The 14,035-nt window shown below is 41.2% G+C and overlaps 3 protein-coding genes across 9 annotated transcripts in view; 1 reads left to right on the forward strand and 2 right to left on the reverse strand.

Annotated features, from left to right (window-relative positions):
• Positions 1 to 3,079, reverse strand: part of lrrc1 (leucine rich repeat containing 1) — a 25,640-nt gene extending 22,561 nt beyond the window's left edge. The window contains exon 1 of the mRNA XM_033979543.2: positions 2,492 to 3,079. Coding sequence (XP_033835434.1) covers positions 2,492 to 2,650 — 159 coding nt within the window. The 5' untranslated portion in view covers positions 2,651 to 3,079. The remainder of the gene's footprint in view (positions 1 to 2,491) is intronic.
• Positions 3,080 to 3,948: 869 nt separating this feature from the next.
• On the reverse strand, positions 3,949 to 8,685 carry eloal (elongin A, like). 4 transcript variants are annotated; one of them, XM_033979319.2, is made up of 11 exons: positions 8,537 to 8,685; positions 7,707 to 7,763; positions 7,496 to 7,608; positions 6,588 to 7,425; positions 6,316 to 6,397; positions 6,077 to 6,241; positions 5,903 to 6,000; positions 5,032 to 5,212; positions 4,549 to 4,660; positions 4,202 to 4,308; positions 3,949 to 4,127 (listed from the first exon to the last, which is right to left on the reverse strand). In XM_033979319.2, the coding sequence occupies exons 1-11, from the start codon at positions 8,612 to 8,614 to the stop codon at positions 4,066 to 4,068; spliced, it is 1,893 nt and encodes a 630-aa protein (XP_033835210.1). In that variant the 5' UTR covers positions 8,615 to 8,685; the 3' UTR covers positions 3,949 to 4,065. The 4 variants fall into 4 exon arrangements, with proteins under 4 accessions (XP_033835210.1, XP_055083015.1, XP_055083014.1 ...); XM_055227040.1 differs by having other exon boundaries at positions 4,193 to 4,308; XM_055227039.1 differs by having other exon boundaries at positions 4,193 to 4,308; positions 6,077 to 6,244.
• Positions 8,211 to 13,162, forward strand: klhl31 (kelch-like family member 31). Of its 4 annotated transcripts, none has more exons than XM_055227037.1 (4): positions 8,211 to 8,510; positions 9,172 to 9,248; positions 10,531 to 11,710; positions 11,785 to 13,162. In XM_055227037.1, exons 3-4 carry the CDS (start codon positions 10,536 to 10,538, stop codon positions 12,515 to 12,517), a joined length of 1,908 nt encoding a protein of 635 aa, XP_055083012.1. In that variant the 5' UTR covers positions 8,211 to 8,510; positions 9,172 to 9,248; positions 10,531 to 10,535; the 3' UTR covers positions 12,518 to 13,162. The 4 variants fall into 4 exon arrangements, with proteins under 4 accessions (XP_055083012.1, XP_055083013.1, XP_033835814.1 ...); XM_055227038.1 differs by having other exon boundaries at positions 10,534 to 11,710; XM_033979923.2 differs by lacking the exon at positions 8,211 to 8,510 and having other exon boundaries at positions 9,153 to 9,248.
• The last annotated feature ends 873 nt before the right edge of the window (positions 13,163 to 14,035 follow it).

Below are 14,035 nucleotides of genomic sequence, written 5' to 3' on the forward strand. Positions count from 1 at the left end.
CATCAGGATCCAACAATTTAAAAAGCACTAAACTCAACTCACTGGTAATAAACTATAGTTACAGAGCAAGCAGACATTTCTGTGTAAAACTAGTGAAACTTTCCTCTCTGACTGGACTTGCCTCATCTTGTTGCTGTTCAGATCACTTACGCATGTTTTTATCTGCCTTCTGGGTCATATAATTAACTAGAAAAAGCCTCTAGATTTGGCTTAAGTATCAATTGCTGCTGTAAGTTAGTTGCCAGTCTAATAACACAGGTCAGGTCAGGGCCAAAACAGAAGAAGAAGAGATGTTTTGTGGGTTTACTCAGCAAGCAGCATTCCTGTCAATGAGAGCTGTTGTAATGAGAATAATCCACTCTTCTATCACCCAAACATACTTAAAATATCTACAAAATGACTGTTGAAACCTATACAATGGAATAATTAGTAGATGTTTTGTGAAAGAGTCATTAGTGAGGCGTCATGTCCGTGGTTAACAATGCTGGATTTCACAATAATCAAGACAAAAGAACAGCAAGGACATTACAGCGGAAAATCAGCTTAAGTAGGGAAAATGTTTTAAGACCAGAACCGCAATTGAACAGATCTTTGAAAGGCTTTTCTATGTTGCCCAAAAAATATCAATGGACTCAAAATGCCCCAGCGTATGATCTAAAATATGTTTTTCCTTTCAGTTTCTGGTGTTAAAATGAAGTAAAATTCACTTATATTCTTAAATTAACTGTGATTACCATAGAACCTCACTGTTCACATGAGCAAAATAGACACAAAGAGTCAATGATGCTGAAATCTAATCATTATTAAGTAGCCCAGTCATGTCGGTAGTTACACATGAAAACTATTATAAGGACACATTTACAGTCCTGAACACACTCCTTTAAACTGACAAGTGTATTGCTAAATGGTAGGATTTTAATATAGATCGGAAACCAGGAGAAGAAAGACGACAAACCCGTCAGACAGGAAACCGTGTTAAAATGCAAAAAGTTTCCAAGCAATGATTGTTAAGCTTCTGTCAACAAGCAGCTCTGGGCTAAAGGCCTAAAGATACTACAGCTCACAACATTATGATGACACAACATTTAACACAGAAATGAAACCACATGCAAAACTATTCACTGAATTTAAAGTTACCCAATTATGCACAAAATCACCCATAACACCTCTGATGTGCTCCAACAGTGAGGTAAAAGAAATAAATATATTATGTTGTTGAACGCTCTTGAGTTCTGACTGTGTGGGTTTGTTAAGGGCCCTTCAGGGGCTGGTGCTCGTCACATTAAAATACAAAACTCAGAGCAGCGGGAAGATTACATTATGAACATGTGTGACTACAATGAAATAATGTCCAGCTCAGTGGATGATCAAGCTGCATGAAGATGACCAGTTTGAAATTTGAATGAAATAAAGATAAAGTAAATATTATGTATTCAACCAGAAAGAACTTTTGTTTGCAATAAAATTACAAAACAGACGTGATGAATGTAGCAAATCCTACTTCAAATAGATTATACACTTGCCTTCACAAACACATACAAAGGTTGTCAATTCTGTCCTAGCTGTTACAGTGATGTGTGCTAAACTTGCGTCCTTGGGCAAAACACTTTGTCCACCCTGCATATGTATGAATGTTTTGAGTGTGTAAAGTGTGAAAGGTCAAAGGGAACAGAAGCACATATTAGCTGGCACACTCCTGTCCCAGGGCAGCTCTGACAACCAAAGTTTACCAAAACCAAGTCTGTTTAGAATTAATGAGTAATGCATTTTAAAGCAGCTTCGAGGGTAAACTACTTAATTTAGTAGGTCTTTTATTTCTTCACCAGTTGACTTGGAATTCTCCCATGACAAACATCCCGCATCTCTACGGTCACTCGGATAATCACAGAACACTGAAAGCAGCCAGCAGTTACACAGGCAGCAACAAACTTTTTTCATGTATATGCGATAAAACAGACCAGGGCCAAGTCTACTTTAATAATTACAGGGAATAGATAAGCCAGTTGGTAAAAGCTAGGCCTGTTTGCATGGTGCACAAACAGATAACAGATGTAGGCACCAGATTTTCACCTGTAATGTCAACCACCACTGGAAATATGTATCCAATATTTCCAGCAGGCCCCATTTGTTGAATCAAAGTGTGGTCCATTCTGTCCAGTTCTTTACATAAGGATTTCCTTGTCTATCAGTGGCAGCATCAGTCTCCATCAGCGCCTGGGGTCACGGTTGACCTCAGTAACAGGTTTGACTGCAGACACTTCCAGGGGCAGGCTGAGCGCTCAGTATCACCAATACCAAAGCACCCAAGTGTTAACCTGTTGTGTGAGGTGCACTTGAGGGGCATTTTCTGCCTGCTCTGGTCGTGCTGATTTTGCGTAATGACCGTCCCGGGTCCCACGGGACTCCCTCCCCACAGGAGGTCATTTCATTAGATCAGACAAATAACTGCGGTGTGTGCAGGTTCAAATGAGCGGAAGCGGGTTGTGCTTACCTTAGGCAAGTCTCGGAGTTGGTTGGCATCCAGCAAGAGCTCCTCCAAACTCCGTCCATAGCGATAAATGTCATCGGGCACATAGAGCAGGGAGCAGTGGCGTTTATCGATCATCTCCACATGACGGTTGCACCGCCACAGGGGGATACACTGAAACATAACGGGGGTGGGCGGCTATACAGCTCGTAGCACTACGATAAACAAACAGCGGGAAGAAAGAAAAGGGGATGCAACAGTTGCCACGGCGGTACAGCCCTCCACGAACCGTGCGCTCAGGCAAAACTCACAAACACGAAACTCCGAGCGCAAACTACTGGAACCAGCGTCGTTCGCTTCGCAGCGAACATGGGAATAGTGTCCGTCGTGTGTCACTTTGGTTAGTTTGTAGGCACCTGTTTTTCAACACTCGGGCCCTTGTTGCACGACGCCCATCCCCGCGATTAAAGCCCTTTTTAGCGTCAAAAACTCAGGCAACATCTCAGTGCACAGGAAAGCAGCATTATCCTTTTTTCCTCTTCTCGTCCCAGAGTTAATTTCCTCTCGTCCAGTTTCTGACCCGGAACATTCACTCCCTCATTCCAATCCTGCGTCACCTCCGCAGGCTCCTCCCCGGTCCCACCCCCGGCCCCCGTCCCGTACCGTACAGTGCGCCATGATTGGAATGGGCCACTGTACAGGTCCCATACCGCCAGTGCGCCCGTGCCGGCCACAGGGGGCAGTCTCAGGCTTTGTGCCCCAAATTCATGTATCCAGGAAAGCCATGTGCATGCTGTTTCAGTATGTTTCAGCTTTTTCTTTTGTGCATGTCATTCAGTTGTTCTGTTACTCATGGAAGTGAGTCACCTGTAGCCCAGACAAGGACGAGACAGACCTGTAGTCCAGGATAAATCCAGGCTCAAAACGGTTCTGTTGAGCTGTGCATATGACTGAACGCTTTTTATACTGCACTTTTCTCCTTTAATGGTAATTTTATGATGATTATTTGTGACTATGTTTTGATTTGGAGTATTGTGATTTTAATGTCCTTCTTATTCTGTAAAGCAATTTGAAGCACTTGTAGTCTAGTTCTAACGCACAAGTCACAATTGGGTCAATAGTTTAGCCTACTCGTCTTTCAGTATTGCTCAATATATGGCATTAAAACAGGTCTTCCAATTTGGCTACAATGCAAATTAAGTATTTCATTTGTGTACACACTAAGGTCCAGTACAAAGACATAAAGACTGCCCTCAAAGGTGTATTTAGCTATGTTTATCAAATTACTAATAAAATGTATTATTTTGTATTCTTAATAAGCGTTACCATCAGTAACAGGACAATTTGTTGTGTCACTTGTTCTACGTTATGGTTGAAGATTTTGATAGAAAACTAAATACTGCATTTAGTTGTAATGTCCACTGGAGGGCGCCCACACTACACAAATATACACTAGAATTGAACACAGGAGCTCTTAAAGGTGCACTTTTCCAGTTTATTGGTGTATATAATCATGTGTACATTTGTTCTACTGTCCAAAATAAATAAATGATAAAGGTGAGTGTATCCCACAACCTCAAGACTAAATAGAAGAGCATTTATCTGCGACTAAACTGTTTCTTAAAGGCTTTTAGGGATTTGGCCATCATCGGAGCAACTTCTGTGGGGGGGAAAAAAAAAAATCACATTTTATTAGGAACAAAAAAAGTTAAAACTGTTACCGACTGAACCTACTGGTCTTTTTTCGTGGATCTTGTGAATTGGTAGTAGCAGAAGTGCTGCTGCTGGGCCTGGTGGTCTCTTTGGGGGTATGTCTGGGTCTGCCGTCCGTGACTTTCATACTTAAGTATAAAAGCATTTACATTTTGAAATGCACTTCGAATGACTTAACATGATTTTAGGTGTGTATTTTAAACAGATAGCTACTGTAAAATGACAGAACAATCACATATAATTGTAGTTCACATAAAAGTTCCTATACGCTTATAACTGCAATGAATTTTTGAGTCTTTATCATGAAATAGAAGTCCAATAAAAACAGGTGCAGTGTGTAAAGGTTTACGTTTGTCTCTGGAGCTCACCTGCACTTGGGCAGAGGCTGCTGAACTGCAGTTCCATGGATTTCCTGCTTAATTCGCACATCTCTTGGTGGCTTGGCAACACTATGAATAAATGCCATCTTCACCTGCCGACCTAAAAACATCACACTCAACATTAGGATACATTTGTTTGTTTTTTAAGCAGGTTTCAGAATTTCTCAGTCTCAAAATAATTGTCATAATTCATGTGTTCCAAATGTTGAATGAGTGAATAAGAGGGAAAGTGGAGCATTTTCATTTGGATGCATCTACAATTATTTAATAATTAAGGATTTCATGTTCATTTTGTTGATGTGCACCTCACTGGTTTTCTTTTTTGTATTTTTCTGTTTAGAAAAATATTTTAAACATGTATTTAAACAATATTTTCATATATTAAAAAGAAAATGTCAAGTGTCATGCATTGCCACAAACTGAATTAAATTAAAAGAGGAAGTTCCCTGTAAATACAATGTGACTACAGACCTTTAGGCCTGGTGGACTGTGCTGACGATATGGTTTTTGTGAGCATTTTAAACTTCCTCTCCCTCTCCTCAGACAGTCGAAGGTACATCTCTTTCCAAGACTCATACTCCAGGAGTTTGGCATCTTTAAAGTCCCTCTGACAGTGCTTTCCCCACAGATGATCCGTTTCTCCGATATAAATCTGCAGAAGAACAAAACACAACAACATGCCCAACCTCTGCTGTTGGTCTCATGAACACTTTATAATATCTATACCATTGACACTTCAGGATATCTGCACTAAACTGGACACTTTACACTACCGGTCACCTTAATAACCCATGTTTGCAATGTTACAATGTTTTTGTATATTTCTATCTATAAGTATATCTTTTTTTTAACTTTGTGCATGCCTTTATTTGAACTTATTCAGTGTTTTTATGTTGCACTTCACCACCAAAGACAGTTTCTCGTTTGTGAGCTGTGTTCACTGACAATGGCAACAAAAAGTCTTCTGATTCTGATGTCTGAAGGCTGTGGGCACAGAATGACCGCCACTACCCTGTCAGTCTGCCCCGGAGCATTAGTAACAACAGTTGTACCACCAGAGTGAGAAAACTTGCAAAGGAAATTGGTGGTTTTCATTTTCTAGGATGTAATGATGCCACACTCTTAGATGGGGAAGTCACTTGTCACTAATGCAAATGAAGCAAACCATTTGTATTAGTGACTGGACCCAAGAACTAGCTATATCCAAACAAATCTGTATTTTTAACATATTTATTATCATCAATCATTATAGCTAACCCTCATCTGTATTAAATATTGGCGTGCAGAATGCTATGATGTCATCTGAAAACCAGTAAGGATTTCAGTGACTGTATTGTCTCACTGGGTTGAATTCTTCAATGCGGAGGAGCTGCTCTGGTGTACACCTCTCCAACACTGGCTCTAGGATCTCAAAAGGGACTCCTCCAGTTTCGTACAGCACTAAGAAAAAAAACAGACAATAATGCAAGCAAACACATAGCATATGCAGTAATTAAAACAGATGGTCTACACTCACAGTTGATGTTGTTCTGAAGTGTGCGGATACACTGCTGGTAAAGGCTCATCATGGCTGGAAGGAAAATGGTCTTTGCGCCAGAGTAGACTTGCATTTTCTTGTTAAGTCGCTGACCAGTAAAAATGGCAGACTCCTCCAAAATGTCACATGAATCGTCTTCTTTTTCTGCTTAAAAATAAGTATTATGCATCATCCACCACCATTTCCACACTGGCTGTTAAAGGTTACAACAAATCTACCTTTTCTTTTAGTTTCTACTTCAGGAAACCAGGACTCTAAAGGCGGGCTCTCTGGAATTCTCATTATAGACTCTGAAGAGATCTTATGAGAAATTAAATACAAACAGAAGATTAAAAAGCAATAATGACACGAACTTATATTACAACAACAATATTAAACAAATCAATGAGTTTCAGGGCTGGGTTGCCAAGAAAATTAAAGTACACACACGCAGACCTCAAAAACAAAGCTAGAAAATCAAAACCAAACCATAAAAAGAGCTTAAGTTTACCTGTATTGGGGAGTCTGGACATACTGGCACTAAGGAACTCATCGTTAACTCCTTCATTGGCTCCTCGGGCTGAACATTTACAGCTTTTTCTGGTTCTTTTTTAAACACTGGTGTGGATTTGTGGGGGTGTTTCTTAGGTTTGGGGCGTTCTTTCTTCTTGGACACATTTTCATCATAATTTAAGTAGGATTCAAATGACATAGTTGGCTCTTCAGCGTCGCTGGTAGCATTCTTGTTGCGTTTTGGATTTTTGGCTTTAATGACGGGACTTGTCTCTTTACGTTTGTGTTTGTCATGTTTCTTCCTTTTCCTTTTTTGGACGTCTGAATGCCTGACCTTGAACTGCTCAACTTTAGGCTTTGTACGACTTGGCTCAGGACAAATTGATTTCGTCTGATCTGTGGATTTCGTCTCATTCAAGGGTTCTTTGTCAGAGCCACTTTCTGAAGGGTCACTCTCATTGTCAGAAAAGCGACTGTATTTTTTTCTCTTGTGAGACTTTGATTTTTCTTTACCTAAAATGTTCTCTGATGGGCTGCTTTTGAGTGGGGTTTCATCAGAAGATTCATCACTGGTATTTTTCTTCTTTTGCTTCTCAGTTAATTTGGTTTTGTTTAAAAATTCATTTGCTGAGGTCCGTTGCTTTTTCTGCTCATTTGCGTCTCTATAATCTTTGCTGGTATCCAAATGATTCCTTTTGATCTTCTTGTTTACAGGCTCATCCTCTTCCCTTTCATCAGGCAAATAGTTATTATTAAAGTCATCTCTCGCTGCTTTCGCTTTGTCTGATTTATCTGTGCATTGTAATTCACCTGTTGTTTTGTCATCTATTGAGGGACTACAGAGAAAAACAGGTCAACAAGATTTATATTTACGTTTTGTAGGAAAAGTAAAATAGTTGTGCACACCTTTTGGATCCTTTCGGTACCAGTTTCTTCCAGTCTTTCACAATTGATTTGGCCAAGTCTCCAGCGAGTTCATGTCTGCGCAAAGAGTTAACAGTTTTTCCAATTCCAGTTTCCTGATTTAAACAGAATAGATGGTTTGGTTCATAATAGACACACACATTGGGTACAGTTGTTTGGAGTTGATTGTCTAGGGAAACTTATTGACACTCACTGCAAGAACATCCAACGTTACTTCTAGATCTTTAAGTTTCTTCAACGTTTTTAGAATCTGAAAAATAATCATGCATATATAGCCTAAGATTTATACAGTCTGTGTATGATTAAAGACATTTAATTGAAATCAATAAAACATGACATGCCAAATATGGAAGCCCTAGGACCTCCACAGTTGCTGACCGCGCATTCATTACAGTTCTATGTATGGGAGCCTCACACCCACCGCTCCTTTTACAACTATAAACGGACAAGGCCACTGCGGTCACTTTGGGACAGTGATCTTTCATATCCATGCAATTTTTGTTCATTTGCATAGTTCACCTGCAACTGGATGTGAAACTTTAGAGTAACGTGATAAGTGAGACCCCAAAGCCTATTTCACACAGAGGATCCAATGCCTCCGCGACGCACGGCTGTCACAGCTGAGTCTTCTCCAGACCCGACAAATTTAGCATTAAAGCCCTCCCCTTTTTAAAGGCTTCCTCCTGCACAGTGGTCCAGGTGCTCTGAGGGAGCCCACAGCACATGTCAGGGGCTAAAGTGCGCTCCAGTGTCACTGGAAGGCCAAAGGAAATCAACAGTGTTTTTGATTAGGCTCAGACAACTTTTAAATATTTTAAGTATTGTTTATTTTATTGTCGTTTTAATTTTTAACGAAACAGTTTCATAATGAGCTATTTTTAAACTACAATTTAAATATACAACAGCTTCATAAGCCCTCCTTTCTACCCTTTTGTGTTGTTCCTCCAGACAAATGGTGCAGTCGCAGTTTGCGCTCAGCTGTGCGGGTTTATGGCAGGTGGGTCGTAAAGGAAAAGTCTGTACCTTAGCAGCCTCGTCTGTGTTTGTTAGCTGAAGTTTGTAGCGTATTATTTTGTTCACGACATCAGAGGTGCAGGCCATCCCGATGGTTCACGTGCAGACACGCACAGCTGGCCGCGTGCACGGTGATGGCACATAACGGGGGCGTGGTCACAGGGATGAATGCAAAGAGTACTTTTATACTTCAATGTCACGTACACTAACACTTTAGAACAATTTAGAGTTTTCTTTGCTTAACTTAAATTGGGGGGATCTATATTGTAGCTGCCTGTGATTCAAACACACCATTCAAAAATGCAAAGCAAATATAAGACTATTGCAGTGACTGCAACATATTAAATACATAAACCGTCTTAATATTGTTTACCTTTTTAAATAATCATTTGTAAATAGCCCATCCCTTAGATCAAATTCAAATATCTCGTATTGGGAAGAGACTGGGGCTAGAACAATGTGTTAAAGATAAGTCTTCCAGTCGTTCGCTTGGATTTCACACGCTCTGTTGACACAAAGTGTAAATGCTATTGTGGGGCACCATTTGTTGGGGGAGTGAAGCCCCTGCCCCATGCTCAGCACAGTAGTTGATTGGCACTGACACCCTCAGAGGAGGAGTTTACTGCATGTGTGTCTTCACACAGGGACTGCTTCTCTCTCTCCTGCTCCAGTAACTGGAGGCACAAGTCCCCTCTTCTCCAGCCTCAACACCATTCCTCAGGTAAATGCAGCTGTCCTTCTGCTTGTTAATCCAGCAATTATTATTAATCCAGTGATCTCTATTTGTTATTCCAATAATCTTTGAAGATTTTTTGGCAACTGTAAAATGTGAAGTTATCGTGTGACTTTGTCAAAGCATTTGACAGTGCATTTGTTTTTGTATTTCATTGTGACTGTTCTGTAGGATTTCTGATGACCAGTGCAATTTATGCAAAATGTGCCACATTTGAGAAATTGACAGAAGTAAATAAGAAAACTTTAATATATTGAAAAAACAGGGTAGAAGTTATTCATGAATGCATTTGTCTGTGGACATGAGGCCTGTTGCTCAAGCCTCAGTCTATAAAAGGAACACTAGTGGCCAGCGACCCAGAGCTGCTATTCCTGGACATACTGCTGATAAATAGTGACAGATGCATTGAGGGGTCTGATGACGAACTCAGTAGCTTTAGCATCACCTGGTAGCACACGTTTGGGTAGCTGTTCTTCCTGGTGTCTTAACATCTCAAACTAGCTTCAATACACACACCTGCACTTGTTTTTGATGTTTTATATGGACTTGTATGTTTTTGATTGATTTTTTTTCAGTTTATATTGTATTTTAAACAGGGTACCCATGAAAAAGAGAGCCCAAGGGCTCTCATTGGGTCCCCCTGTATAAATAAATAAAGATGAAGAATATGTGTTTGAAGACTACTGCTTCATTTAAAATTTGTTTACAGAGTGAGACATGAGTCAAACTGTGGCATAATTCAAGTCAGTACACAATAATACAGGTTTTGTTTCTCTGTGAGGTGCTTTCTATGGTGTGGGCCATTTTGCTTTAATTCGCTTTAATTTCTTCATGCTACTCAGGTGTTCCCAAGCGCTGGCCCAGGGCCTAGTTTACCATGGGTCACCTGGTACCAGCTCCAGAGGAAAATATTATATAATGAATTTTATATTACATTATGAATTTGACTTTTTTATAGCCTACCTCTGAAAGTTTAAATATAGTCCTAATTAATCTCCATCCACCTATGTTACCAGTCCTTAATGAATGTGCAGGTGAAGTGTGCGTGTGTGTGTGTGTGTGTGTCAGCTCTGAGACAGATCAATGTAGCTCATTATATCAAAAACAATGAATTGGAAACAAAGTAATCAGCCCTGCTTGAACTGTTCAGCTCAGCCTCACATTAGTCTTATCTGAGTTCCCCATAATCCCTGTTACACATGTAAACATGTTTAAAATATAACATGTTAACTAAACAGTGTTAATAATTCTGGGCTATGTTCCTCTGTAGCAGCCATGGCACCCAAAAAGAGCAAAGCAGCCAAGAAGAACAAGGGAGACATCAATGAGATGACCATCATGGTGGAGGACAGTCCCATTAACAAGATCAATGGGCTCAACACTCTGCTGGAGGGAGGCAATGGCTTCAGCTGCATCTCCACTGAAGTCACCGACTCAGTGTACGCCCCCAACCTGCTGGAGGGACTGAGCAACATGAGGCACGAGAGCTTTCTGTGTGATCTGACCGTCGCCACCAAGTCCAAATCTTTCGATGTGCACAAGGTCGTCATGGCGTCTTGCAGTGAGTACATTCGTAACATACTGAAGAAGGATTCCTCTCTTCAGAAGATTGACCTGAATGAGCTCTCCCCTGTTGGTCTGGCCACTGCCATTACATACGCATACTCCGGGAAACTCACATTGTCACTCTATGGCATCGGTAGCACGATTGCTGCAGCCAGGCTGTTGCAAATCAGCACCCTCGTGAAGATGTGCAGTGATTTTCTGATGCAGGAGTTGAGTGTGGAGAATTGTATGTATGTGGCAAATATAGCTGATGCGTACGAGCTCAAAGAGACCAAGGGAGCCGCTCAGAAATTCATGAGGGAGAACTTTATTGAGTTCTCAGAGATGGAGCAGTTCCTGAAGCTAACCTACGAACAGATTAGTGACTTTCTATCTGACGACTCTCTGCAGCTCCCTTCTGAGGTCACAGCTTTCCAGATTGCAATGAAGTGGTTGGACTTTGATGAGAAGAGGCTAAAGTACGCCGCTGATCTGCTAACTCATATCCGCTTTGGCACCATCTCAGCTCAAGACCTTGTCAACCATGTCCAGAACGTGCCCAGGATGATGCAGGACCCCGAGTGCCACCGCCTCCTGGTGGATGCCATGAACTATCACCTGCTGCCATACCAACAGAACATCCTGCAGTCACGCAGAACCAAGGTGAGAGGAGGGATCAAGGTCATTCTGACTGTGGGGGGCCGCCCAGCCCTTACAGAGAAGTCCCTCAGCAAAGATGTGCTCTACCGGGATGATGATAATGTGTGGAATAAACTCACAGAACTGCCAGCCAAGAGCTTTAACCAGTGTGTGGCAGTACTGGATGGGTTCCTGTATGTGGCTGGTGGAGAGGACCAGAATGATGCAAGGAACCAAGCTAAGCATGCTGTTAGCAACTTCTGCAGGTAAAAACTTAATGTGATGAACAAGTCAGTATTTGTATTGCTTTGTTACAGAATGATAATGTTGTGTTTTGTAGGTATGATCCACGCTTCAACACTTGGATTCATCTGAACAACATGATCCAGAGACGCACTCACTTCAGCCTCAACACTTTCAATGGCCTGCTGTTTGCTGTTGGTGGGCGTAATGCTGATGGGGTCCAAGCCTCAGTGGAGTGCTATGTGCCCTCGTCAAACCAATGGCAGATGAAGGCGCCCATGGAAGTGCCGCGCTGCTGTCACGCCAGCTCTGTTATTGACGGGAAGATTCTGGTGTCTGGAGGTTATATCAACAATGCCTACTCCAGAGCAGTGTGCTGCTACGACCCATCCACCGACAGCTGGCAGGATAAGAGCAGTTTGAGCACCCCTCGAGGGTGGCACTGCGCCGCCACAGTGGGAGATCGTGCGTATGTGATCGGGGGCAGTCAGCTAGGAGGGCGTGGGGAGAGGGTGGATGTTCTGGCTGTGGAGTCTTACAACCCTCATAGTGGTCAGTGGAGCTACGCTGCACCCCTGCACACGGGAGTGAGCACAGCTGGCATCTCCATCTTGAACAACAAGGTCTATCTGCTCGGAGGCTGGAACGAGGGTGAGAAGAAGTACAAGAAATGCATTCAGGTTTACAACCCAGATCTAAATGAGTGGACTGAAGATGACGAGCTGCCAGAGGCAACTGTTGGCATTTCGTGCTGTGTTGTTACAATCCCCACAAAGAAAACACGAGAGTCCAGAGCCAGTTCAGTGTCCTCTGCACCAGTTAGTATATAAAGGCTGCTGTACAATGTTGACTGCTTGTCTTCAACTGAAATTCTGTTTTAGTGCCTTATGACCCATTATATTTACTACAATAACAATGTTTCAGGAGTCTGTGGAAAAGACAAAACCTTTATTTATTGACAAATATATAAACAGCATAGCGTCATATTTTCTAACTTTTAACAAGGGATTTGGGTCCAATTGTGCAACACGTTTATAACAACACATCAACTATTGTATTCATTCATTTATATACAGGTGTATGAAAACAGACAATTGTATTGTGCCAATATCTACTGTGAGTCTCTGATACTTGAACTGGAACAGGCTGAAGATGTTTCAGTTTGAACCACTTGTCAGGAGGGTGCTTCCTGGCCGAAATAAAAGCAGTGTCTCTAAACCTAGTGCTGCGCAGATATAGTGTAGTACTGCAGGTATAGATGCACAATAATGAGTACAGTGTTTGTCAAAACATGAGCTGCAAGAAGAAAGATGTTATTTAAAATATTGGTACAATGACGACTGATGTGCACATGACAAGAATTTTGTAAAAAAGGAAAATAAAAAATACTGGTGTAGCTTAATTATGTTTGCTGCCTGAGCATGTGAACATGCTTATGTCTAATGTTTGTTTTTAAATTAAAGACATGAATTGTACCCCTCCATTATGTGTGTTTTATTTTCAAAGTGTTACCAAGGGCCTGGCTTGAGGTAGTTGTGTAACTGTGACTTCATCAGTACAGGTATAACCAGTTTTTCTAAAGCATTTCAGTTTATACCAAGAGAAAGATGGCTCATTCAATTCAGCTCATTAAATTACAAAAAATTACATTCATTGCAAAATAACTAAATTTTGAGGACCTAACAACACTTGTAATAATACTGTCAAAAAAGCTAATATAACCAAGGGTTTTCTTGGTCTTTAGTTTTGATTTGCTGAGTCATTGGACTTCCTGATAAACCTACAATCTCTCAAGGCATAAATGTTTAGTAATTATGACTCATATCTTGTATGAAATAGGCTAATATGAATAGCCTTGATGATGACTCTGCAAAAAAAACAACAACATAAAAATAAAAAAAAGGAAAACTAATAATAATAATAATAATCATCATCATCATCATCATCACGCTGGAGGGACTATGTCTCTCGGCTGGCCTGGGAACGCCTTGGGGTCCCACCGGAGGAGCTGGAGGACGTGTCCGGGGTGAGGGAAGTCTGGGAGTCCCTGCTTAGACTGCTGCCCCAGCGATCCGGCCCCGGATAAGCGGAAGAAAATGGATGGATGGATCATCATCATCATCATCATCATCATCATCGTCATCATCATCGGCCTAACGGAATAACTTAAATAAAACTTAAAACTGCCACATTCTTGGAAAGCATAATAATGGCAGTTAAAATTAATTATGGATTTATGGGACTATGCCAAACTATAGCATTCAGAATTGCAATGCAGATTATATTTCTGTAGCCTTGTAATACTCACTGGTCCCTAATAAACTCCTTTTGTAAAAGAAACGAAAATA

The sequence above is a fragment of the Periophthalmus magnuspinnatus genome, chromosome 15 (genome assembly GCF_009829125.3).
Source record: "Periophthalmus magnuspinnatus isolate fPerMag1 chromosome 15, fPerMag1.2.pri, whole genome shotgun sequence".
Taxonomy (NCBI): domain Eukaryota; kingdom Metazoa; phylum Chordata; class Actinopteri; order Gobiiformes; family Gobiidae; genus Periophthalmus; species Periophthalmus magnuspinnatus.

Excerpts from the sequence above, each read along its gene's own strand:
- eloal (XM_055227039.1), bottom strand. The coding sequence starts at position 8,614 with ATGGCCTGCACCTCTGATGTCGTGAACAAAATAATACGCTACAAACTT. Across the intron at positions 6,245-6,315 it reads AGTAGAAACTAAAAGAAAAG|CAGAAAAAGAAGACGATTCA; the intron begins GTAGATTTGTTG and ends CTTATTTTTAAG. Across the intron at positions 4,128-4,192 it reads AAAAAAGACCAGTAGGTTCA|AAGTTGCTCCGATGATGGCC; the intron begins GTCGGTAACAGT and ends TCCCCCCCACAG.
- klhl31 (XM_055227037.1), top strand. The coding sequence starts at position 10,536 with ATGGCACCCAAAAAGAGCAAAGCAGCCAAGAAGAACAAGGGAGACATC. Across the intron at positions 11,711-11,784 it reads GCTGTTAGCAACTTCTGCAG|GTATGATCCACGCTTCAACA; the intron begins GTAAAAACTTAA and ends TGTGTTTTGTAG.